Source organism: Lottia gigantea, assembly GCF_000327385.1.
Source record: "Lottia gigantea unplaced genomic scaffold LOTGIsca_108, whole genome shotgun sequence".
Lineage (NCBI taxonomy): Eukaryota > Metazoa > Mollusca > Gastropoda > Lottiidae > Lottia > Lottia gigantea.
In genome coordinates this window covers 315,642-341,484 of record NW_008706957.1, presented here as the reverse complement: position 1 = coordinate 341,484, position 25,843 = coordinate 315,642, and the positions used below count along the sequence as shown (strand labels likewise).

General features: G+C 33.0%; 3 protein-coding genes across 3 annotated transcripts; 2 read left to right on the top strand and 1 right to left on the bottom strand.

The window, feature by feature from the left end:
- Positions 1–1,191: 1,191 nt before the first annotated feature.
- On the top strand, positions 1,192–8,960 carry LOTGIDRAFT_224051 (hypothetical protein; the record flags this gene model as incomplete). The annotated part of the gene is made up of 16 exons (XM_009046880.1): positions 1,192–1,287; positions 1,621–1,758; positions 2,116–2,270; positions 2,475–2,568; positions 2,834–2,889; positions 3,141–3,333; positions 4,042–4,166; positions 4,445–4,534; positions 4,793–4,885; positions 5,109–5,223; positions 5,509–5,588; positions 5,959–6,047; positions 6,237–6,363; positions 6,645–6,729; positions 7,207–7,368; positions 7,968–8,960. 16 exons carry the CDS (start codon positions 1,192–1,194, stop codon positions 8,031–8,033), a joined length of 1,764 nt encoding a protein of 587 aa, XP_009045128.1. The 3' UTR covers positions 8,034–8,960.
- A 4,040-nt stretch (positions 8,961–13,000) lies between these two features.
- LOTGIDRAFT_224047 (hypothetical protein) lies at positions 13,001–15,508 on the top strand. Its single transcript, XM_009046879.1, has 2 exons — positions 13,001–13,131; positions 13,546–15,508. The coding sequence occupies exon 2, from the start codon at positions 13,565–13,567 to the stop codon at positions 15,110–15,112; it is 1,548 nt and encodes a 515-aa protein (XP_009045127.1). The 5' UTR covers positions 13,001–13,131; positions 13,546–13,564; the 3' UTR covers positions 15,113–15,508.
- Positions 15,509–19,986: 4,478 nt separating this feature from the next.
- On the bottom strand, positions 19,987–24,864 carry LOTGIDRAFT_136701 (hypothetical protein; the record flags this gene model as incomplete). The annotated part of the gene is made up of 2 exons (XM_009046878.1): positions 19,987–22,850; positions 22,899–24,864. 2 exons carry the CDS (start codon positions 24,862–24,864, stop codon positions 19,987–19,989), a joined length of 4,830 nt encoding a protein of 1,609 aa, XP_009045126.1.
- Between the last annotated feature and the right edge of the window lie 979 nt (positions 24,865–25,843).

The window sequence follows — 25,843 nt, the reverse complement described above, 5'->3', positions numbered from 1 at the left end:
ATAATAATGGACATGTTCTATATGATATTTGATAGATAATTTGCCTGATTATTGAGATATATATCGGTAAAATAGTTCTAAATCCGAATAACCTTGACCTTGTATTGATATATCACACTTTTCCGGAATCTTACGGAAGCACAGATCCACCCGGCGACTTATCGGAATTCACATTCCTATAAAAATATGTACAATTTCTTGATTTCACTTAACTAAATCATTAATCTTTACAAATTTTTCGAAAAAGATTGACAGACATCTGAAGAATAAATAGGTATTTCAATTTTCCAAGAAAAAATGTGCATCACGTGATGTTTTCGTGATGTTCTTAAAATAGTAACAGCATGTCAGTTAACACGTGTGGTCGAAATGATCATGAAGTGAACAATTTCTTCACTTCAAAGTTGTTTCATGATTGATAGAGTCAGGCTTGAAAATTATTGATTTTGGAGCTTTTAGCTAACAGCCTACTAATTCCCTAGAATTTTTGTAAGAAGAACAAATAGATTAAGATATAATCACTCATAAGATAGAAACTCAGCTCTGAGGCCTACTTTAGTTTTATTGCATTATTGGTTGGTAGTGTCAAATCATCAAAAGCTCATAACAGATGCAACATAGTCATCTCTGAGCCTCCTTTGCCTAAAAATCGTGTGATTTTGCAAGGGTTTTATTTTCATTAATACAATGTTGTTCAGGTTTTCTATGTAAAAGAATAGATTGTCCAAGTTTTAGCCTAAGGGACGAAAAATGGCATCAGTATGAGTGTTAGGCTACACTAATTAGTAAACATGCTGAAATCCGAAATGTCAATGAACTGCAACTATAAGCTTGTGCGTGATTGAGAATCAGTAGAAAGAATGTACAGTTTTCTTGGGTCACATAAATTTTATGAAGTCAATATTGATACACATAGGCTTTGAATTGATTATCAGCTGTAGTTAGGTGAAATACAAGATCTATATTTTATATTATAATAAAACCAGAAAAACAACAGTGCATTACCTAGAATTGACAACAGTCTATACTTTAACAGCATGTTATCTTGAATTGAAAATGGATGTCAGATTTTGATTCTGAAAAGTGTTATGGATATCTGAAATATATGTCCCTATTATAGGTATTGGTAATAAATATAAAAGTGAGTTTTGAAGCCCTAGTTTACATATTTAAAGATATAAGTGGAGCAATATGGATGAAAGTTGGGATAACCTTAATGTTCAACTGGATTCTAATATCAGTAAATCTATAAAACAACTGGGTTTTAAACATATGACACCAGTTCAGGTAAGTTTTCTAACAGTTTTAAGCATTTATATTTTTTATTTGCCTACATCCCCTGAAGAAAAGAGAAGTTTGTTCTTGGATTGAACACATTTCAATAATGTGAACACTTTTTACAAATTTGAGGCCTGTTAATATTGTATATTTTTGATAGTTGTTTGCTTCACCAAATGTCTAAGGGGTTTATCTTAAAGTTAAGAGCAGTTTTTCCAATTTTTGAATGTACTATCAATGACAAGTGATGCATGAAAAATGTGACAAACTTCTTTACTTCTGAAAAATATGAAAGATTAATTGTATAGAATAGTTTATCTTTTCTTCATTTATATATTATAGGCAGCAACTATTCCAAGATTTCTACAGAATAAAGATGTCGCTGTTGAAGCTGTAACAGGAAGTGGAAAAACATTAGCCTTTATTATACCACTGTTACAGATGTTATTAAAGAGAGATACCCCTCTCAAGAAAAATGAGGTATTCCTACTTTAATCATGGATATTTTTATATAATTCTAGAAATGCTTGGCTATACTCTTAGATTGAGATTTTTTCTAAATATTGTTATAATTGACCTCAGTTAAGGCTATAAGTAGCACTGTAACAAATTACTTTTCAGTGCACATAGTTCTCATGCGATTTTTACAAAATTTAAGACTAGGATGTGAGAATGTGCATAATAGTCTGCAAGCATGTAAATAATTGAGGAATCAAATTTCAATCCTGATAAGAGATACAGATAGTGCAAATTTAGCTCTATTATCATGACAAAAATAGTTTGATGTTTATATTCTTAAATGCCAACTGGAATAGTTTATTATGTTTTTTTTTTCAGATTGGTGGTCTAATACTAACTCCTACCCGAGAATTAGCCATACAAATAGATGAAGTTTTAAACCAGTTTCTATCACATGTCACTCAATTTACATCCTGTCTTTTTATTGGTGGATTAGATGTCACTCAAATGATAGAAAAGTTTAAAACACAGGGGTAAGATTTGAATAAAGCATGGTCGATATCTGTTTTGTATTCACTTTGTAAACTACGTGTTTTATGATGTCTTTTTTAGCAGATTTGAGAAAATAATTCAAAATGTTTTAGTTTTAATGGACATATGTCTGAGATACGGTACATATAAAAGTTAAAAACTCTGTACAATCCTGTTGATATTATATTATGTATGTTATATTATAGGTGTAATATTATAATAGCAACACCAGGTAGAATGGAAGATTTATTTCAGAGAAAACATGATGGTTTCAATTTACCTGCATCAGTCAAAGCTCTAGTATGTTTTAGATTAATTTCCATAAATACTACATATCCTTTAATGCTAGCACACACAAGAGCTTCCAGCTGAGCAAAATTTCATTCGTGCCTCTCAGCTCAGCTCGTAGCTTTGTGTGCGCGGAGTTAATGTAACGTTTTTTTCATTTGAGTCGTGTTTGATAATTTTTTCCTCAAATGAAAAATATTTTGTAAAAAGATGTTGTATTTTATCATCTATAAATGAAATGACCTGACTATGGCTAAGTTTGATATTTATATTATAGGAAGTATTGGTATTAGATGAAGCAGACAGATTATTAGAAATGGGATTTGAAACAAGGTATGTATATGGACCTTAAGTTATCTATGTAAACTTAAACTTTTGTAAGAAATTTATGAAAATGAATTATTTTTTTATCTTCTTTAATGGTTCACACATTTAAGGGTATCAACCAAGAAGCTAAATTGTAGCTATCTATCAGCTATCTTTTCAGGGTAAATTTTTGTTGAATTGTAGGTAAAAGGAATGTTAGACATTTGCTCTACTTGTCAAAAGTGATAAATTTAAAGCCTAATGTATATTTTTTTCAGTATAAATATGATTTTAAGTCACCTACCAAAACAAAGAAGAACAGGATTATTTTCAGCAACACAGACTGATGAAGTAGAAAATCTTATTAGAGCTGGTTTACGGAATCCATTACGTATTACAGTGAAAGAGAAGAAAAATACAGTAAATCAACTAGTCCCTAAAACACCAGCCTTATTACAAAATTATTACATGGTTTGTATTTTAAAATAGGCTTTTTCCTTGTGAAATCTATGGTTCTTTTTTTTTAGATCTTAGTTAATCGAAGTTGAGGACAGATTTCTTCATGTTAAAGGGATTGTAAAGGAATTTTATGTGTATAAGGGACACTGATAGCATCAATTTGCATCATTTCAATTTCCATTCCGACATCTGTGGCATTTGCAATTCATCTTATATTAAGCCTTCACTATCACAAAGGCACTTTGTTATTTTTAGCATTTCTTGCTTTCTGACATCATAAAGAACTGTTGTGGAATCGAAAAAAACTTAAAATCGAAAGGTCTTACTAAAAGCTGCATTAAGCTAAGATTCCATATACGTGTCATGCGGATCCGTCATGCGGACATAAATGGCCCTTGCGGATCCGTCATGTGTCAAATATGATTTCATATGTGCGTTAAACGTACGTACATATGCTTCCGCATATATGAAATCATACCCTCTTAAACCAACCATTTCGATTTTTAACGGATGACGTATGACGGATCCGCATGGCGTGTATATGGAATCTTAGCTTTACTCTGATGAAAAAGATGATCTGTGAAAAGACACAGCTATTTGGAGTTCCGAGTAGAGTTTAAAATACAATGAATTCTGACCTCTCATTATTATGACAATCTGAATTTATGTCCTCCTTATGTCAAAAAAACAAATAAACACGTCGTGATGTTTTAATTTCAGATTGTTGAAGCAGATGAGAAAATGAATCAGTTAATATCATTTCTGCGTAAACATAAAAAAAATAAAATTCTAGTTTTCTTCAGTACTTGTGCTTCTGTTGATTATTTTAAAAAGATAATAGAACAGTAAGTGTTTTTTTTCTCCTAGCTAAGACGATCACATATTGTTGTTTTCGTTGATTTTCAACGTCAATTGGAAGAAATTTTGTATTTTGTAAGGATGCAAATTTCTTAGAATCTTTTCTAAATATTGATTGGAATTATCTTTCATAACGAAATGGAGCAGACGTGGGCTGTTTATTTACATAATTGCCATCACAACATTTTTAGCTACCTGAACCTATTCACAATAGTCCTATTGAACCATAATTTGTGATAATCTGACACTGTATTTTTTCTAATAGATTTGTACAGAATACAACAGTTTTTCATATTCATGGTAAATTAAAACAGAAAAGAGTAAAAGTTATTGAGAAATTACGCAATGCAGACAAGTAGGTTAATATTTTCAATAAAGAACCATTTGAATCCTTCATTAAATGGTTGATAGTATTTACATTTGTAGAAGTGAAAAAAGTTTAATTTTGAGTTTTGCAATTTGTTTGTGAAACATTCTGCAAGCTTCCACCTACCAAGTCTGTTGTCTGTAATTGTATTAACTCTTGAAAATATATTTGTAATTTAGTTGAGGTTTTTAGAAATATAAATGAATTTTAAATGGACTATAAATCAATGTCTCTATGTATTTCTAGTGGTATATTGGTATGTACAGATTTAATGGCTAGAGGTATAGATATACCAGATATAGATTGGGTAGTTCAATTTGATCCACCTAGTTCTTCTAGGTAAGTCAAAAAGCAACATGAAACGGGGAATTTCCTTTTTTTTTTTTTGACCCAGGGACATTGTAAAATCAACTCATTTTCTTGTGATTTTTGTGTTTTTAAATGTGAAAACTTATTAAACAGATGAAAACAATGGCCAAGTGTGTAATCAAATCAAGTCAAGTCACAATATTTTAACTATTTGAATATTATGAAGCTGATTATGTTTGGTTTATTTTTTCAGAGCCTTTGTACATCGTTGTGGAAGAACTGCTAGAATTGGTAATAAAGGAAATGCTTTAGTTATGTTATTACCTGCTGAAGAAACTTATATTTCTTTTCTAAAAATAAACCAGAGGGTATGTTAACAATCTGTATCTTAGTCCTAATTGATAAATAGAAACTGCAGTGACTTGGTTCCATCTTGTCATTCAGATGGGACAAGAAATGGAGGACTTGTTAGCTATGAATTAAATGCATTCCAAAAAGGTTTTAAAACTTTTTATGTGTATTGGGGACACTGATAGCAATGATTTGTACCATTCTAATTTTCAGTCAGATAGAAGACAACTAAATTGAATTATGACATTTTCTTCACCATGAATTGTCAAAAAGTACATCTATTACTTTGTGTTTTTTTCCAGACACCTATGGTCGAAATGCTGGTTGATGAAAAGGCAGCTAATATTGTACCAAAAGTTAAAAAATTTACAAAAAGAGACAGGTATTAATATTTTTAAAAAAAATTTTTAATGTTACATTTGTGTAAAGCACATGTAAACTGGCTTCTCATGTCTTCAGAATAGGTTTGCTATCCACAGGGGCATACCTAAACAATGCCTGAGGGGGTCTAGGCAATAATGAAAGGTGTCTCGCTGAAGCAAAGCCTTGAGGCACCTAGAAGCTAACTGATTTCGGATGGCCTGAGCATTCAGAGGGCTTAATTTTTACTACAAAATAAGACCTATCACAGAGCTCTCTACATTTACAACTCATCCATTTATATCTACATCAGCTTTCATAGCAAAGTATCAGCAGAAAAACATGAACTTTTAAATCACCATTATATATATATAAAAAAAATTATTTTTCAGAGCGTTATATGAAAGTGGTATGAAAGCTTTTGTATCATTTATACAGTTTTATGGTAAACATGAATGTAGTATGATTTTCAAAACTAAAGGTAATATACCTATATCATTATATACATATACCCTCAATATAATATATTCACTGTAAAAATAGTTCTATATACATCAATACTGTAGAGTGATACCACATATTCATTTGTTTTGAGATAGTAGGTTTCCATTAATTAAATTACTATTTTATTTATTAATCATGTTTTTGATTTGTATGTATTTGCCTTCAGAATTAAATATAGGTAAATTAGCTACAGGATATGCATTATTAAGATTACCTAAAATGCCTGAGTTAAAAGGGAAAGTGATTGATAACTTTACAGAAGAAGATATAGAGCCTGATAGTATAATGTATAAGTATGTATTTATTTTTTCACCATCTTTCTAAAGATTATATAAGATAGTGTGTTGATAGATTCAAGTAGACTTTTTTTCTAACGCTTAATTGAAGCAAGGAGTCAGGATATGCAAAATATCTCCAGAACAAGTTTGACTTAGTTGATATCAAAGAGTTAAGAAATAATTATCTTTTTGCATGATTAGTTCATAAAAATAAGTAAAGTTTGTTCATTTAGCATCATTTGGCAGTCAAATTATGTTGTTTTGTTTTGATATGTCACACATTTTTGTTTTTCCAGAGATAAAATCAGAGAAAAAAAGAGACAGGAAGAAATCAGGAAGATACAATCTGGAGAAATTGTGAAGAAAACCAGAAATTTCAGGGTAAGGACAGTACTGACTGTAGGCTCTACTTACAGAGTTGTATAAAAAGAAGTGAAAAACCTACCCCTTAACTGTGGTACTCTTAGGGACAAGGACATTAGAATATTGCTAAGAGTCATCTATGATTAGCCACGAATTGATGTACATTGAGATCTTTTAAATTATTTTTGACATAGCTTTACATTAACACCTAGCCATATTCACACCAGTGCCTCTTGTCTTATATTGATCCCACTTTTTCAAACAAAATTCAAAAGTGAAATTTTGGCACCTTGAGAATATTTATAGCAACATTTCACACCTATAAGATAGACTTGTAAGTGAGAACACATAGTGAATACATTTGCATTTATGCTTTATACTGAACAAAAATCCATTTGTATTCAGCATGACCCTTTAAGTTGGATTATAATACATGTACATACATCTGCATGATTTATACAATGAAATGTAAATATAAATTATAAAATTCTACAGACTAAAGCCTGGTCAGATCAAAAAGTCAGAAAAGAAAAAAGGAAAGAGAATCGAGAAAGGAGAGCTAGAAAGAAAAAAAGAAAACAAGAAGAAATGAGTCAAGGTGATTTAGATGAATTAGATGATGATATGAAATTATTTAAGAAGTTTAGAAAAGGCAAAGTAAGTAAATGTCCACCATTTCTTATAAAGCTTGGGTGATCAAGCAACTTAAGATTGCTTACCTAAGAGTCAGGATTTGATTGTAACATAAGCAAAGATAATAAATCTCTTGTCTGACGGTGATGTAATAGAGTCATATATAATATCATTGCTTACTACAAGGTGTTGTCTGTCTTTATTATCTCAATTATGAGTATTATATTTAATTTCATTCTTGTTTACAAGAATTTCTTTGTCTTAAAGATGGTTTTCCTTATTTTTTTAGTGTCAAATTAAGTAAACTATTTGATTAATTGGTGTTTCTAATGAATTATCATATATTCCTAATCCTATCATTTTATTATTATTGAATCTAATTAAGAGTTTTAACAGTCTGGATAAACAAAAAAAGACTTTTTGACGTTTCTTGATCGGCCACTCATTGTAATTTTGCTGGTAATTCTCTTCTAATTTATCTAATTATGAATTAATTATGGACATTTTTCCAAGTCATTAGAACACCTTTACTTTCTATTCATATAAGTAGTAGCATTTTAATTTTCATAAACAAAATTAAGGGAACCCATCTTTAATAAATGACTCTTTTTGTCTATGTTTAGGTTTCCAAAGAAGATTTAAATAAAGAAATTGATGCCACACTTGAAAAAGGAGAAGGTGTTAAGTGAAGAAAAGGTGTTTAAGAACATTATTGTGATTTTCATGAGGGACATTAACAACTTGGCCATAACAGCCTATTATAGACTACATGTGTAAATGAAGTGATAAATAGAATATGCAGAAAAGTCTAGGAAACATAAACTGGCAGAATAAAATATATAAATTTGTTTCCTAAAGGAACTAACATCACAATTTGGTGGCATCAAATAAACTGTAAGAGTAAATGAATTTGTTTCCTAAATGAATTACAAATAGATAATTTAAGTATATTAATTTATTTCTTCATTTGTTCAGACTATGCACAATTCATAGAGTCACCATTTTTATTCCAATGTACCACAATGGTATTTTAACATCATTGTGATTTAAGGCTTTAACAATAATAGTAATCTCTCTGTCACGTCTTGGTGTTCTTTAACAGCAATTGATGTAGTAATATACCTTAAAAATATATAGTCAATTATCAAACATAAAGAGTATATACCACATTATGAAACTCTGATTTCTAACATCTGAAGAAGCCTTTAAATAGGCACAGTATAGGGTTTGTTATCTGGTCTTGACTGGAAACCTTGGTGGTAGAACAATGGAGTTTTCTCAGGTAGTCACCTAATAACATTTATATGTATAATCATCTTCACAATGTTAAACTATTACCTACTTCATACTTATACCTTGACTGCAATAGTCACCTTTCTTGTATCATGGAAATTTGTAAATGAAGTGTTTGATTTGATTATATGCTAGGGAATATAGCCAATCAGAGACCTTGACAGAAAATCTGTAAATACAAAGCCATAATGTTTACAGCATTTCTGTTAAGGGCTCTGATTGACTGTATTCATTAGCATACAATTCAATCAAATCACTACAATAGTGGCTATTTCAGTCAAAGTATAAGTATGAAGTTCATATAACAAATAGACTATAACCCCAAATCTGTGTATATACTTCTGAATGGGACATTTTTCAACTGTCTTGCCATTTCTATGTGGAATTAAACATTAGTATATAAAACATACTCACCAGCAGCTACAGAAACATTTAAAGATGTCACTAAATCATTATATTGTTGACGGCCAGGATTTATAGTAAACAAAGTATCACAAACATCTATTATTTTATCATCAATACCAAAACCTTCATTTCCTACAATATCAATTGAGAAGTTAGATTGCCAGACAGCTTTGATTAAATCACAACATTTGGTAGAACAGGAAACCAAAAAAAAAAATTAACCTTTAGTCATCGCCTTCAAAAAGTTCACAACCAATTTTTTTTTAATTGTTGATCGATTTCATCCATGCATGATGAAACAATAAGTTCTATCCAAATCCATTAAGAAATGTGCCTTCTAGGGTGTTTAGATTTGTTAAAGGGAGAGGTTGGCCATTTTCCAGGTTGATTTGGGTCTAAATATATTCGAAGATTTCTAGTACTTCTGAAGACTATTACATATACATATTCATATTTGTATTATTTATTTAAGTACTAGAAATCACATAATTCCTTCAAAATACACTTTGAACTATTTTAATACATTATGTATTAGTCTTTTCTATATACATATATATAGTCACAACAACAGAAGAGTCGTCTTTTAAACTTTCAAACATGGATTTGAAGTCTTAAATTTCGACTGTGAGCTGTGAAAACTAATTCCTGTTTCTGAGACCATTGGTCTAACCCATGCCAAACCCTTCCCTTTAAGCATGCAAAGTATCACTTGAGTAATTGAACCATGACTTACCTATTACCAATAAAACAGGAGCGTTTATGTTAAACTGTGAAACACATTGTGATTTGGATACTTCATTACTTTCTGTTCCAATTACCACTCCTCCACATTCCTTCCATAGCTACAACATACAAAATAGATCAAATTAATTAACTAGAGTCAAGGAAAGATTTTTTTTTAGATCATCGGAGCAGTCAAATTTATGTACAGGAAAGCTTTCTGAACTTGTGTTGTGTAGTGTAGACGTAAGAATAATTTCTTCTTGTCCAACTCAGACTCAGGCTGAAATAGGTCAGTTATCTGAAGATCGCAGAGTGTGTAACTCTGGAGTAATAACAACATGGTTTTTTTAGGTTCTGTTTTAATATTTCTGCAGAGAATTTTAAGAGTAAGATTAATTTCAAATACAATTTGCTTTACCTCAAAGTTATACAGACTGCTATTGTAAGTTCTATGTTCAATTAGCTTCAAGAGTTCTCTCGAGTGTTGATTTATATTACGTCTAAGAAAATTTAGTGGCTTTAGATGTTTACCCTTTGAACACTGAGTGTAAATGAAATAAGAAGTCATATACCCTGAACTCCAAGTTATATAACATAATGCATGTGACACTAAGGTATAACGTCATTTTGTAACGACGGCTATAAAAACCACTTTGGTATATGATTTTCTTGTTTTTGTAGCCTGGATTGATAAGTAAGTTTATACTTACCTGAATAAATGATAGATGATGAGATATATCAGGTGGTAAACTATGAACTGACATTATCTCCATAGCACCAGAACTAGCTTTACTTGTCATTGGTGTCATTCTACAGCTATAATGAATACATGTATAGACTGTAGCAAAGTCAGTTAGAGTTTAGAATTTAAAAATGACATCACTTGCGTGTTATTCTAAACAAATGGTAGTTGACCCAGCTTTAAATGGGTAAAAATAATCCAGGAACGAATAATGCCAAGAGGTTTGGCCAAAGACAAACTCGTAGACACGATCCTAATGAATCTAAGTTTTTATCTTTGTAAAAATAGTTGTATCTTTCTTTTTTGATAACCATCTTGATTTATCAAGGTCTCCAGTGTCAGTAGATATCTAGCCCTTGATACAGCAGCACACTTTTCATATATCTTTAGACTAATAATTTCTTACGATCTAGAAGCTACATCGTCATTCATCATTCAATTGTAATCATTTGTAATATGCATCAGGGTAATAAAATGATGTACATGAAGTAATATAAAAGTAAATTACCTGTCAATAGAAGATACAATAACTTCATCAACACCAAGGAAATATGCTGATCTTAATATAGCCCCTAAATTGTTTGGATCCTGAAATTTTAACACATCTTATTGGCTCATATTTGTTTAAATGTATTTTGATTCCCTTGTTATGGACTTAGGCTCTACAACTCAAATTGAAGAAGTATCTAGTTTTTGTACAGGATGACAAATCAAGAACTGTCCAGCAGAACATTGAGTTGGCATAGCTGAGCAAAATTTTCCTTATACCTGAAGAAAGGGAAACTTCCTAAATTTGTAAAGGCCTATGAAGAGAGTTTTTAGGTTTGTCTTTGTATTTGGAATGTACATAGTTTCTATTTGTTTTGTTTTCAATTTTCCAAACACTAAACACAAAATAATCATAAAGGTGCAAATAATAGCTAACAGTGCTCAAAATAGTTTAATTATTATCTTTAATAATCTATAAGAAGAGCTTACCAATAATTTATAAGCTAGAAGCCAAACTGGAAATTTTACTCGATTATTTTCAGTTGTTTGCTGCCATCTACAAATTATAACGAAATACAGTTCAACAGAGCTCAAATTTGGCTTGGATTTCCAGAATCAAATTGTGATATATTCTTCACATGAAAAAGAGATTGCTAGAGTAATTTGACCCTAATGTGTTTAAATAAAAAATCTATTATCTTGTTGGATGTGAAGACTTTAGTTTCTTTGAATTTGGATCAAACTTCTTGTGCAAATGAATACCTTCCTTTTAATGGAGATGCTCAACTACTGGCCTAGGCTTAGCTTAACAAGGTAAAAAGAGGATTTGGAGAAGAAATTATATTAAGGAATTCTGATAAGATATGCATTTTGATTCAAACCTTTAGTTCAATGAAGCTTTGAATTTAGAAAACTATGATCTCTTTTGATAAAGAATAACAAAAATGTTGAAAAAGTTCTGTAATGACAAGTTAAAGCCCAAGAAATTAACATTGTAACATACCGTTGTATGATGTTATCTTTTATACTATAAAATCTTTTAACTGGTAATCTACTTACATCTAAACATACACCCTACAAACAAATACACAATCAAAAAAATGTTGAAATTCATTTCCTAGCGTGAAACAACTCTATTTTAATCTGCAGATCTGGATGGTTCTTGTTGTATATTTATTAATGCCAGTAGCTACACTTGTCATCCATGAAATAAGGAAAACAAAACGCACAATTCCACCAATATGTAAAGGCCCCATTTCATAAAATTCTTACGAACAAATATTTTTATTAAGATAAACTTTTCAAATTCCAGGGCCCATAATCCCAATGCAATTTACCTGATGAGTTCTTCCCTCAGATAAACCAGTCAAAACTTTAGAGTTGACATATTTTATCTCTAGATGTCTATCTCTAGCGAGTTCTTCTATTTTAAACAGTTTGTCATTGATTTGAGTTTCTTCAAGTTCCACATCTGGTTGTCGCAGATATAAACTATGAAAGTTTGTCCTCTTAGCAGAGAGCAAGGCACTCAAAACTGGGTGAATTCCAAACAGAATTTCAGCCTTAGGTTTAAATTGTTTAGGAACATGATAACTTGCATTGCTGAAAATAAAATTGTTGAAATATTGAAGATTTTAAACTAACAATTATGACTAGCCAACACTGATCAGTCTTTGACTTGGCAAATCAGATTTCTTTATTGGTCAATTGTCATTTTCTAACAGTAGATTGAAATGAATGAATGCCAAAGAAAACAGAAGTGACTATAAACAGAGCTCATCTCAAACTACCAACATGTGTTTTATATACACAATCCTCATATGTAAAACTAGTTTTGTAATAAGCCAAATGATAGAACAGGAGCATTAAATAGTCTAGAGGTATTCAGAAGGGCTATCGAAATTTCTTTGAGAATTTATTGTATAGACAGACTACAAATATATCTTGTCGCTAGAATTTTGTTCAAGGTTTACTCCCAGTCAATTCTTGGTCAAACATTACCTCCCTTGATTGCTCTTTTTCTTTGAATATCGATTGTAAGTTGGTTCTGTTGTATAGTTTGACGTGGAAACATTATTGATTCCACACATCGGGCATATCAAACTGTTTAGAGGGTTACTGGTTCTTAGATAGAGGTAAATGTTAGTTCTTCTAAGCATTTTTAAGCGGTTGTTACTGTGTTATGATGCCGTAGGTACACGATTGTCATAGTTATCAAGACTTAAATGGTAATGGATTTCACAATAGAGTCTGGTTGATCAAGATTTCGGTGTATTACTTTCAAGGGAGCATCGGTTTTGGCTCTAAGATAATGATTAATCCAATTTAAATTCCACTGGTCAGTCAATATTGAATTTTTTGGATTCACGGCATTGTTTTGTATCAAAATGACTAATATCTGAATAGGAATATATCTTGAATTGCAAACTATAGATTTGATTACGTTCTTGTGGACTTCGTGTATAGAAGAGCAAATTATCTCCCTTTAACTACATTTATATAAGTATAATATTTTGGTTATGTAAAATATTGAAACGTTGCTATTTCAGGTGGGAAGAAAGATTTAAAATGGCAGGAAAAGTAATAATTTGTTTACTCAGGAATGATCTAAGAATTCATGACAACGAAGCATTATTGTGGGCCTTTAAACACGGAAGTCAAGTTTTACCGATATATTGCTTTGATCCAAGGCATTTTAAAGGAACATACCACTTTGGTTTTGCTAAAACTGGTCCCCATAGGTTAAAGTTTCTAATTGAAAGTGTGCAAGATTTAAGATGTAGATTGAAAAGTAAAGGAAGTGGGTTGATTGTGAGAACGGGGAAGCCTGAAGAAGTTATACCAGAGTTGATCAAATCTGTGGGTCCAGAATTTGTAAGCTCATTAGTTTATACACAAGAGGTGACCCAAGAAGAAATAGATGTGGAAGCTGCACTGAATAAATCTTGTGGTGTCAAAATCCAGACATTTTGGAATTCTACCTTATTTCATAAAGATGACTTATCATTTTCAATCAAGCAATTACCAGACGTGTTCTCTCAATTTCGTAAACGAGCAGAGACAGAATGCTCTGTCAGATCTGTTATACCAACTCCAGAAACTTTCAAACCATTACCTCAAGGCATTGAAGAAGGCAATATTCCTACTTGTGAAGATTTGGGAGTTGAAAATGTTCCACAAGACAGTCGAACAGCCTTTCCTTATAGTGGTGGAGAAACTTCAGGGCTTGATAGAATCAAGTATTATTTTTGGGAGACTGACAAAGTGGCCAAATATAAGGAAACTCGGAATGGTATGATAGGTGCAGACTATTCCACCAAGTTTGCACCATGGTTAGCTCATGGATGCCTTTCTCCAAGATTTATCTACTCGGAAATTAAACGGTATGAAAAGGAGAGGATTTCTAATCAATCAACTTATTGGGTAATATTTGAACTGTTATGGCGAGATTATTTCAGATTTGTGGCAATGAAATATGGAAATGAAATATTTTTCTTGAATGGTATAAGGAGAATGCATCTACCGTGGAAAAAGGACACAAATGCATTCATTGCATGGAAGGAAGGTCGAACTGGGGTGCCTTATGTTGATGCCAATATGAGGGAATTAGCTGCCACTGGGTTTATGTCTAATAGAGGTAGACAAAATGTTGCAAGTTTCCTCACTAAAGATTTAAAATTAGATTGGAGACTAGGTGCTGAATGGTTTGAATCCATGTTAATTGACCATGATGTGTGTAGTAACTATGGCAACTGGCAATATAGTGCTGGTATCGGTAATGATCCTCGTCAAGACAGGAAGTTCAATATGGTAAAACAAGGACTAGACTATGATCCCAATGGAGATTATATCAGACTGTGGATTCCAGAGTTGAATCAAGTTAAAGGAGGGGACGTGCACACAGTCTGGGCCTTAAATTCTACAGTATTGTCTCGTGCCAATGTAGTCTTAGCTCAAACCTACCCAAAACCTCTAGTCATAGCCCCAGAATGGGGACGTCACATGGGTAAAGTTGGCGGAGCAACCAGAGGGGGTGGTAGAGGTTGTGGAGGTCAGCAGCAACCAACTAAACGTGGGATGGATTTCTATTTTAAAAACACTCAGCCACGACAATGATCACTATTTGACAATATAGTCCTTAATGGTATAGACCTAACCCTAGCAACATAAACCCAAATATGGCCAGTAAAGCACCCGTTAACAAGTGACATCACATAATATGAACATCATATGCTTTATGAGTGTTCAAAGTGTTAACTCTTTTGACAGTTTAATGATGTTGAATGCCTTTAGCAAGATGTGCAATGCTGAGTCTTGTTTCTTGAAAAAGCATAATACGATCAATTTTTGTCATATGGTATTTCTCAGTGTAAAATTACAGTTACAACAATTTTTCACTGTAGGATTTTTTTTAAGAAACAGGTGCTATATTCTCAGTCTTACTTCAATATGTGATATTATTGAACTTACTTATATGTTTTAAATACCTCATAATAAACGATATTATTTATCACTGGGTCTTTGGTATTGATTATACAATTTAATTCACCACTGGGTCTTTGGTGTTGATTATACAATTTAATTCGGTTAATCCATTTGGCATATTTATAGAGTCCTCATGGCCAATTATCTGTTTTTGTCAGATTCATGATCTGGCCAGATTCTTCTCTAAAACGAGTTCTGTGAAATGTTGCCCAAATAGTATCCAATGTGAATTATTTATGTCGAATAAGGAACAGGAGGTGCTAAACATTTCGTCAGATCAAGGTGGGGGGCAAGTGAGAGTCCCTCGCAGGAAATAAACCAACCACATTTACATTTCAATCAGAATAACACTGAACAACAGTAACACAAGAGTAAATGTAACATTTTTATTGATTTGAATGTACTATTAGATTACAGTTTGGTTTAAAATTATTTTACAATATTATTTTAATAACAATTTCAATAAATCAACTTCGACACAAGGTCATAGATAAGTGATATTTGAATTTTTATTTTCAGTCTAATTCTATACTTTTACCAGTCAGTTTTAACTTGCACAAATGTATTTGTTTTTTTCACCTGGACTCACAAAAGAGACATGTTAAATGTCATTATGAGTGCAAGGTCATTACAAATTTTCATCATACAGCACATATCTAATAATTTGCTACTTAGAGTTTTGAAAATAAAGAATATAACTAATTTCCTATAAATCCCAACATTGATCCAATTTTAATCAAATTACTGGCTTGTGATGGAAAATGGCAAATCTTATAATCTGATAACTCAAAACAAGAAGCCCAACCTACGAATTTTAATGACATTTTTGGAATTAGTTTAGAAACAGTATTCATGTAACTTATCTTATATAAAGTTATCTTCTTTGAGTGTCAATTATTTGTTTTTGAATAGCATATAACTGGACAGAAATATATAGATACCAATAACTTTTATAAATTAGTTTATTCATAACTTGCAGTGCTTTGCTGACATTACGCTCAGATGCTTAGCCTTATCCATTCTGACCACAGAAGACCCCACTGCTAGTTGGATATTATGATTTTGTATAATCTTTGTTTAGTAATGATATACAGAAATTACATCATATAAAGGTCAAAGGTTAGTAATTGGTATCCATATAGTTATGCCTAGTTATATATCAAGCAATGTTATATATATGGTTTGATATTGTACATATTGATAACTGTACAGTACATATTGAATATTATATACACAAACAATCACCCAAATATCACATTCAAATACTCATTAGCAATGTACATGTAAAAGAAGAAAAAAAACATAAGTGATAAATATATACATTCTTCAGAAAGTGATTAAACCCACAAAATTAGATCCACTAGTTATTACAATGGATACAGAAACAAAACTTAATTCAGCTGTATGTAGCTGAAACATTTCTACATTTATCTAGGAAAAAATGAAAACAAAGTGAAAGTGGACCATGCCAATATGTGTATGTTTTTCAATTGTGTTGAGATAGGCATTTGATCATTCAGTATCCTAGTTATTGAAATATGGTCAGTTTCATAGGAATGTCATGTCCATAATCATAACTGACCATTGTAAATGCCCATCATACATGGTTGATAAATTTAGTCTATAGAACAGCACTGATGTCTATGGCAGTCCACAACCTATCCAATATGTTATTAAATATTTTAATGTATGTTATATGAATTGGCAAGTGGCTGACTAAGACTATTATTGGCATCATAATCAACAATTAACTAAGATGAGTTCAACTAACATAATTTTCTAAAAAATCACACATATACAATGTATTATGTTTCTGGCCATGACACAGAAATATTGTGAAATATCAACAGTTATTAGAAAGGATGGATAACAATATAGATTCTATGTCAGTAATCCTCACGTCCCTGCAAGTGGTCAATTTGAAAATTGGGCCGCTATAGAATTGTAATGATGGCATTGGTACAGTTAAAGGGATTGTAAAAAGGTTTTCTAAATTTTGTATGTGTATTTTCACCCTTCCGATTTTCAATCAGATGTCTGTGATATTTTGCAATTAGTGACATCAAACATTTAATTTTAGTGGAATTGCAGGAACCACAGACATCTGATATTGGAATGGTGCAAATTGATGCTGTCAGTGTCAGAGCTAAATATTTCAATGACCATATCAAGTTCATATGATTCCACATAAATATCTTATTTCAAACTTAAAGTGTTGTCCTAAAATTTTTGCAAACTATCTCTAATCTTCATAACTACAAAACATATCTAACTACATAAAATATTATTCAAAATAAAACAAAGTAATTATCCATATTCAATAATTAGATTAGCAAAAGCAAATAAATGTGAATGTAAAAGTGTCAATTGGCAACACAGAAAAGTATAAGAATGTATTCAGCCTGTGTACATGTCAATAAGGAAACCAATGCTATGTCTATAGTCGTCTCCAGCTGCCTTAAAGTGAATGTAAAGAGATTTACTTAACATTTTATGTGTATCAGGGACACTGAAAGCATCCATTTGCAATTTTCAATCAACGTCTGTGGTTGTTGCAATTCCACTAAAATTAAGTATTTTATGACATCACTATCACAAGAGCCTTAAATATAATAATAATAATCATGAAATGCTTAGTTGGAGTTGAATTGAAAATAGCTCAGACATCTGATTGAAAATTGGAATGGTGCAAATTGATGCTATCAGTATTGCTTAATACATCAAATTTAGAAAAATCTACATCTACAATCTCTTTAAGGCAACAAATCGGATTTCTATGGCTGAATCAGACATCCTAAAGGTGTGGAATCAGACATCCTTAAGGTGTGGAATCAGACATCCTAAAGGTGTGACATTTCACAATTACTAAGGTTCAATATCTCAAATAAAGACTTCCAGATGTCCTTAAGATCTCATTTTTATACAGTGTCAACAATTTCTGTCAAGTTATAAATTTTATATTGTAGTCTTAATATCCGCTTTATCAGCTGATACAACACTATATCAACTATTTGCAATATCTATTAGAACAAAAATTCAACACCCAGTTCTTTACAATTAAAAAGTTAGCCATCATTTTCTCTTGCATATTTCCTGGACATTGCACATGACAGTCTACCCCTCCCCAATGCACATTCTCTTAATTGTAGGAAAACCTAATGTTGAAATTAAATCTTGAAAAGTGTTACATGTAGAGGCAGATGAAATTGGGTGCTATTTGACTGGTTAAGCAAATATTTAGATGAATTCGTCCCTTTCTACTGACTACTTGCCATCCGTGATCTATGGAAGTTGTTATGTTAAGTGGTGGTGAAGTCGCTCAAATAACTAACCAATCCAATCTGCAAAGTGTGATGAATTGGGAAAATTTGTTGTTTAACACTGACTTTAATTGTCATCCCATTTTAAAATGTTTTTTATTGGTTAACATAAATAATGACCCACTTCAACAGAACATGATTTGAAGCAGAATTTCCTCAGATCATGGATGGCATAGATAGCAAAATATCTAGTTCTACAGTCATTATCAAATTAAGAACATGGCCTATCTAAAGTAATTTCAGAGAGAAGGCAGAGATCACATACAAAACATAAATGCTTAGCAACATGATATTTCAACAATGATATTTTGTAAATTTGTTGTCAGAGACGGAATAGTATTTAGCAATTACCATTGGTCAGCCTATTTACACAATGTGATTTATCTTCTTGCAGAATCTACTGCTTGATAAATTGCATTGCATAAAATGACTGTTAAAATGATTTACAAATGATTGTTTTTCCAATACCATACAAGTTAAACCCAAATGAAATTGGTGAAAAACAAAAACTATTTAAGATGACAATATTTGAGACACTATTTACCATCCTCCATTTTACATTTCTTCCATGTAGAATTTCTGTTTGCTAAGATCTGCTGGATTTTACAATGTCAAAATTATATAGTTCTCTAACAACATTGTAACTTCTGAAAACAGTTCAGTTACATAATAATTTTTATTCCAATGCATATCTTCATTTCCTGATAATTCTTGATAATCTCACACACGATTTTGAAATGGAGATTTTCGTTCTAAAAGCACTCATATTTGATTTCAACCTCATCGAAAGATAGAATGTCAAAAAATCTAAGTTTCAATTCTTTTATACATTTGATCATTCATTAGACAATTTTAAATTTTAAGAATCCACGAATATAGAATACTTAAGTCAGACTAAATCTCTGAACATTTTTGGAAAATAAACTATTCTTTGAAAATTTCGAAAACCATGTTTCAACATTTTACATCTCTCTCTCTTTCAACACACTATATTTGTCACTTCTATTCCAAAAATATATTTCTCAATGGATATTATTGCTATTTTGATGTTAGTTATTTTACGCTCATCACTACTTTTGTATCACAATGAGAAAATCAAGCAGATATTAATATGCTTTCCATAATACACAATAAATAAAATATACACTTCTTAGTTTATGTATGCTTTATAGTTTCCTTTATAACTTAAGACAAATGAAACGAAAGCTGTCCTTCTTGAGCAGCAAATTTTATCTTTTCGTGCATTATGTCTTTTGTTGAATAATCAGGAAGTTTTAAATAATTCACACAGGTCATTACTGATGGTAAATAGTTATCTGGATTTTCTGTTGATTCAAAGGTTTTGCGTACAATTGTTAATGGTGGATTAAGACTGCGGAACCCACCAACTGGTAAACATGGAGAACCAGTCACAAACTGAATAAAGTCTCTCTGTTCCTTAGAATTATAATCACTGAGAATTTCGAACAAAAACTTCACTGCTTGACTATCCTGAGTGTAACCATGATCTGGTCTACAACATTCAATTAACATTTTCATATCCCAAATTTCATTGATATTACCACAGAACAACTGTTCAAGTTCAGCAGGATAAAAACATTGTAATGAATTTAATGATACTAAAGATTCAAATCCCTCGCGGAATGCATGGAACTGACGTGAAACACCATCAACTAAATTCCATTGTACAAGTAGTTGAAGGTATTCTTCTAGATTATCCAAAGAAACTTGACTGTCTTTCCCACCTTTTTTCAATTCGACTTGGAAATATCCAGGTAATACAAAATAAAGGTTAAGATCATCAATACTACAGCCATCCATGGTTAGACTATCTAAAGCTAGTTGTCGACTTTCATCTGTATGAGACTTGTCGGCTACGATTTGTTTTTTCTGATGAACAATGGCCTCCAGTTGTTTATGTGACCGAGCCAAAACAGGATCAATGTAGATGAGATCAGCTGAGGTCAAGCTCTCCTCCTGTCCTAAGCACCATTTAAAGAAGACCTGGCTGAATCTAATATCTAACATTCTAGAATCCATTAAAGATCTGGCTAAATACTTCCCCAAAAATCTGAATTTTGATTTGATTTTCTGAAGGTAGGAGGCTTTCACAGATTTGGGTAACGGAGCAGGGAAAAGGCCACAAGGTGAATGCATCAACTGAATTTTCGTATCTGGATCAGCATGACTGGTCATATCAATAACTTCTCCTCTCCACAAATCTAAATCAGCTCGTTGTAATTCTCGTGAGACTAAGCAGTAAAATTCTTGAGTTGGACCCAATCCAGTTCCTACTTCATTTTCATACTGAATCTCCAACAAAGCTTTAGACTTGTCAAGTTCATCTATGATCTGTTCAGCTTGTTTCAAGAGATCATTTCTATTAACCATTCTTCTCTTTCTGTCCAATCTTGGTGCTACTCGTTCATTGTCATTCTGACTATTATCTCCACCACTATCTTGTTGTAGTTTCATCATGGCTCGATCACGATCAAAGGTTGTGACAAAGAACAACAACTGTCTGGTGTCGAATGGGAAGAGGAAGGATGAGAAAGATCCCAATTCTCCCAGCCATTTCGGCAGATTTCCAGTCATAATGACCAAAGGGTCTTGAAGTTGGCGATTGGCTTTGGCAGTCAGTTTACTGCTGATGAAGTCTGAGATTGGTAGAATAGGTTTTGGGAAAAATGAAATTTCATAAAAGGTTGACCAATGTATATTAATAGCATGGATCACTCTAAGTAATGATATTACTTCCAATGAGGTATCTTGCACAGTCAAATATACAGGTAACTGATCAGTTAAGTATGAGCTCACAAGAGATTGTGTTCTTGCTTTATGTTCCATCTTATGTTTGTGAGAGTCTTCTGACTTTTTGCTTGTTTTTGGTTTGGTGTGGTCTCCTTTCTTTTTGGGACCCTCATTAAGAGTATCTTCCTTGTCACTGTAAGCTCTGTACCAAATGGTGTGAGTTTGAGCCCAGATTTTAGCATTACCAATGGGTGCTTCTGATTCAGAATCTGATTCTCTATCACTTGGATGACTAAACTGCTTAATGGCTTCATAAACTGTCATTTCATATGACAAAGGTCTCTCTCCAATCAAGAACTCCAATTTATGTTGAACTGTTCCTTGACTGATGCACACAGCTGACATGGTGTCTTCAAAGTCTTCATCTGAATTTCCATCATCACTGATATCTTCTTCACCGTCCTTTACCTTTCCAATTCCACGAATAACCAAATACCTTTCTATAGCTTGAACTAGAGCTAGAGGATCAATCTTCACGGGACCACCCTTCCACTGTCTGAGATTGGTTGCTGAAGGATGTCGTTGTAGATTACATTTAAGTTGATGAGTGCTGAAAAATTTCAAGGCATTTGATCCTCTTCCACTCATGCCTCCTGCCCCAGGTAAGTCGTGGACACGAATCTGAAACTGCTCCAACTGATGAAGACAACCCAATAATTTGTTTATTAAGACAGCCAAGGGTGGTGGACCATCTAATTCCCCTGGCATATCTTTAATGTAGATCACATCAGGAGGGGGGCAAGACAGGAAGACATGCAAAAAGCGTTGAATTCGGGCGTTTCTGTTTATTGCACCATTTGATTTCGTTAGATATTGTAAAAGTTTCTTAACCAGTCCGCTGTGGATAATCTCAAATGGTGATATGTCGCTTTCTCGTGTTATAGTTGCTATCTGTTGAAGAGGTTCTAATCCATTATCATTTTCAACTGTAAGAGCCTCTGCAGCATCACATAATTTACCAAGAATCTGTACAGAAGGATGACTATTGCTCCAGGATTCTGTGGTGGTGTTGTTTTCAAGGAATTTTGTTGCCTCCTCTTTAATCCAAGATCTAATTTTCTCCTTGTTGTTCTCAGAACATCTGACAAACTTGTGGGATTCAGATTCCTTGGAGACTGACATTCTTTCACAATGGCTGGAATTACTCAATCTACTCCAACTTCTTAGGCTGGGCAGGAAAGACATTTTAGGGGTAGCACCACTTAATTTTGAATCTGAGTTGTCAGAGGAATGCTTTCCTCTTCTAGAAGTTCTGCTACTGGTTGCTGAAGCATTCTTGGATCCACTCTCTGATGGATCTTCAGGTTTACTTCCTTTCCTTGGACGTTTGGGAGTGTGTTTTCTTTTCAAGACATCCCCCAACCTGAAGAACATGTGTGACGATGCAGGTCCATGATCATCAGAAGATGTATTAGAAGCTGTAGATGTATCTTCTTTAACTCTTACTGCAGATTTGCTATGCTTTGAAGCAGAGGCACCACCTGATGGTCCAGCATTAAAAAATGATGCTCCACCAGGTTCTTTTTCTGTTGGTGTTTTGGGGACTACAACTTTTAATTCAGAGAGTCTTTTTATTTGGTGCATGACACCTTCCCTTCTGAAGTAGATGCTGAAAATGTCTGGTAATTTCTGCATTAAAATTTCAGCTAATTGTAAAGCACCAACTACAACTTTCAAATCTGGAGAAGCCATCATTCCAGCAATGTGACTTGAAACTGGTTGGGTTATCAGCACATCTTTAAGGAGATCACCCGCAGCAAAATAGACCATTCTTAGAATTGTCTGTAGACATTTGTGTCTAACTGTAGGACCAGGTGAGGAGCTGTAGACCTCATACAGTACTGCAAATAAAGACTGGATAAAATTTGATGCAAGCTGGTGATCTTCTTTAAGAAATTCTTCTCTGGAGTCACAGCAATCAAGTGAACAGTCAGATCCACGTTGTTGTGGTTGTCCTGAAGAATGAATCTTTCTCTGAACTGGACGAGCTGTTCCGGAATCTTCATTTATCTGTTGCATGGATTTAAAATCCACAGTGTATGTCCTTCCAACTGTTGTTAAACTTATTTCATCTTCTGCAGCATTGTAAGCATCTTCAATGATTCTGCTATCAATGGGTGTATAAGAGTGCCATATATTTCTATCATCTTGCCATTGCCATGCTATAGTATCAACACTAAATCCAGCATTTCTACCAAGAAGGGAATCAATTCGAAATACACCATCTGCAGGTAGTTTAGGTAGAAGTTCTCCAATAAGGCAAACTATTTCAAAAAGTTCCTGTGGAGTTCTGGATACTAGTTCAATCTGTGTACTGTTTTCATCTTGAGGACCGACCAGCAAGTGACATAATGTATCTGCTATGCTCTGTTTCAAAAGAATAACTGCAAGGTCTGGGCAGTTTCCGCACATAATTGCCATCATACGTACTACCATAACAAATGTTGCTGAATTGACAATAGGTGGACTGGCAACTAATAGTTGTTGAAGATTGGTGAGTAAACCGTGTACAGCTATTTCTTTCAGCAAACGTTGATCATTCTGGAAATTTTCAACAACTCTTGAAAATCCACTGCAGACACTTTCTACTGATTTTTTATCTTGGTGATTTAATCTGGAACTTAATAGTGGGAGTGAGTCTCTTAGAAAATGGAAATCATCACAAGTAAGACTCTGAAGACAATTTGCTACTACAGCTAATGCACTTCTTTGAGCTGTGATACTGAAAAAGTCTATGAACATCAAACAAGCAGCTATTCCTCCAGCCTGTAGTACAGCTTTACTATGACGTCTTGATATCATTTCTAATGCTGTTAAAGCTTGTTCAGCTACATCCATACACTGAATAACTTGAAGCTTTTCTAAGAATACTGGAATTGCTTCTACAACCACAGCTGAAGATCTTGGGAGTGCTTCCATCATGTAGGTTAACGCACGACAAGCATGATTCATTATGTCAAAATTGTGCTCCAAGTGAAGAAGGCTAATCAATGCAGGAACTACTTGCTTTACTGGAAATCCAGCTAAGCTATCTTCATTTCCCATGACCAAGAGCTGACACATTTCCATGACAGCTGTTAACTGTTGACCTTCATCCCCTGTTGCTTGTAATCCTTGTAGAAGTTGCTGAACTTTACTCATTGTACCACCACTCATTGTTCTATGTAAGAATTGATGCATTCGTGGGCCTAGTGCTCCAAATAACTGTGATGGCAAACCTCTTGCTTCCAAAAGAGCTTGAAGTCTTCCCATGTCGGTATCATCTGCTTCATCAACTGGTCTGGCTGCAGCACCTTGTGGTCTTTCAAGGTTTGATTGATCTGCATTACTACTTTTTGGGTCATCTTTTCCAGTCGACATCCCACTAGCTTTAGAATTGTCTGATTGATCAACTGATGAGGAAGATGTTAAATGACTTGCAGATCGGTTTCTTTTGGGGAGCTTGCCCTTCCCTTTCGATTTAGGTTGACTGGCTGAGGAACCTATTTTGGATTGTGATTGAGTTGGAGTTGGGTTTGCTGAGGAATCAGATGAGCGCAGACACCTACGTTTACCAGAAGATATTGAAGTATTTGATTTTTCGGTTACTGGGTCATCGATTCTCACGGCAGTACACACTAATTGTTTTGTTATTGTTTTTTCTGCCGATACTACTAAGTTCCCTTTCTCACTTTTAGATGATGATGCCTTATTATTTAGTTTTTTAGCTTTACTCTTACTAGTGCTTGATTTGGATATAGATTGTCTAGTAGATCTCAAGTTTTTCCTTTTGGAATTTCCAGTTGTTGATTCACTTTCGAGTTCCAATTCTAAGGCACTTTTTGGGTTTAGTTCAGTTTTAGAAGAGGATTTTCCTTTTGTGTTCTTGGTGTGGGTTTGATTTTTAGATTGTTTTTTACTAGGTTCAGAATCTGTCACATTAGTTGCAGACCTCTTTGAGGCCTTTTTAGATTCATCTGATTTTTTAACGACTTCAGTGTTTGTTGAACAAGTGTCCTCCAAACTATTTGTATGATGTAAACTAACATCAGAACCACTGTGTCGACTTTTTCTTCTGCCAGACACCCCAGATGGCAGCTCACCTCGATTGGCCATAGGCGGATACCAAATTCTGGCTCATGCCAGATAATATATCTTCAAATCTGAAAAGACAAAAAAAAGAAATTTTAAGATCAGAATGGCAAAGAGATGGACATGGTAAAGAGCTGGACATGGTAAAGAGATGGACTTG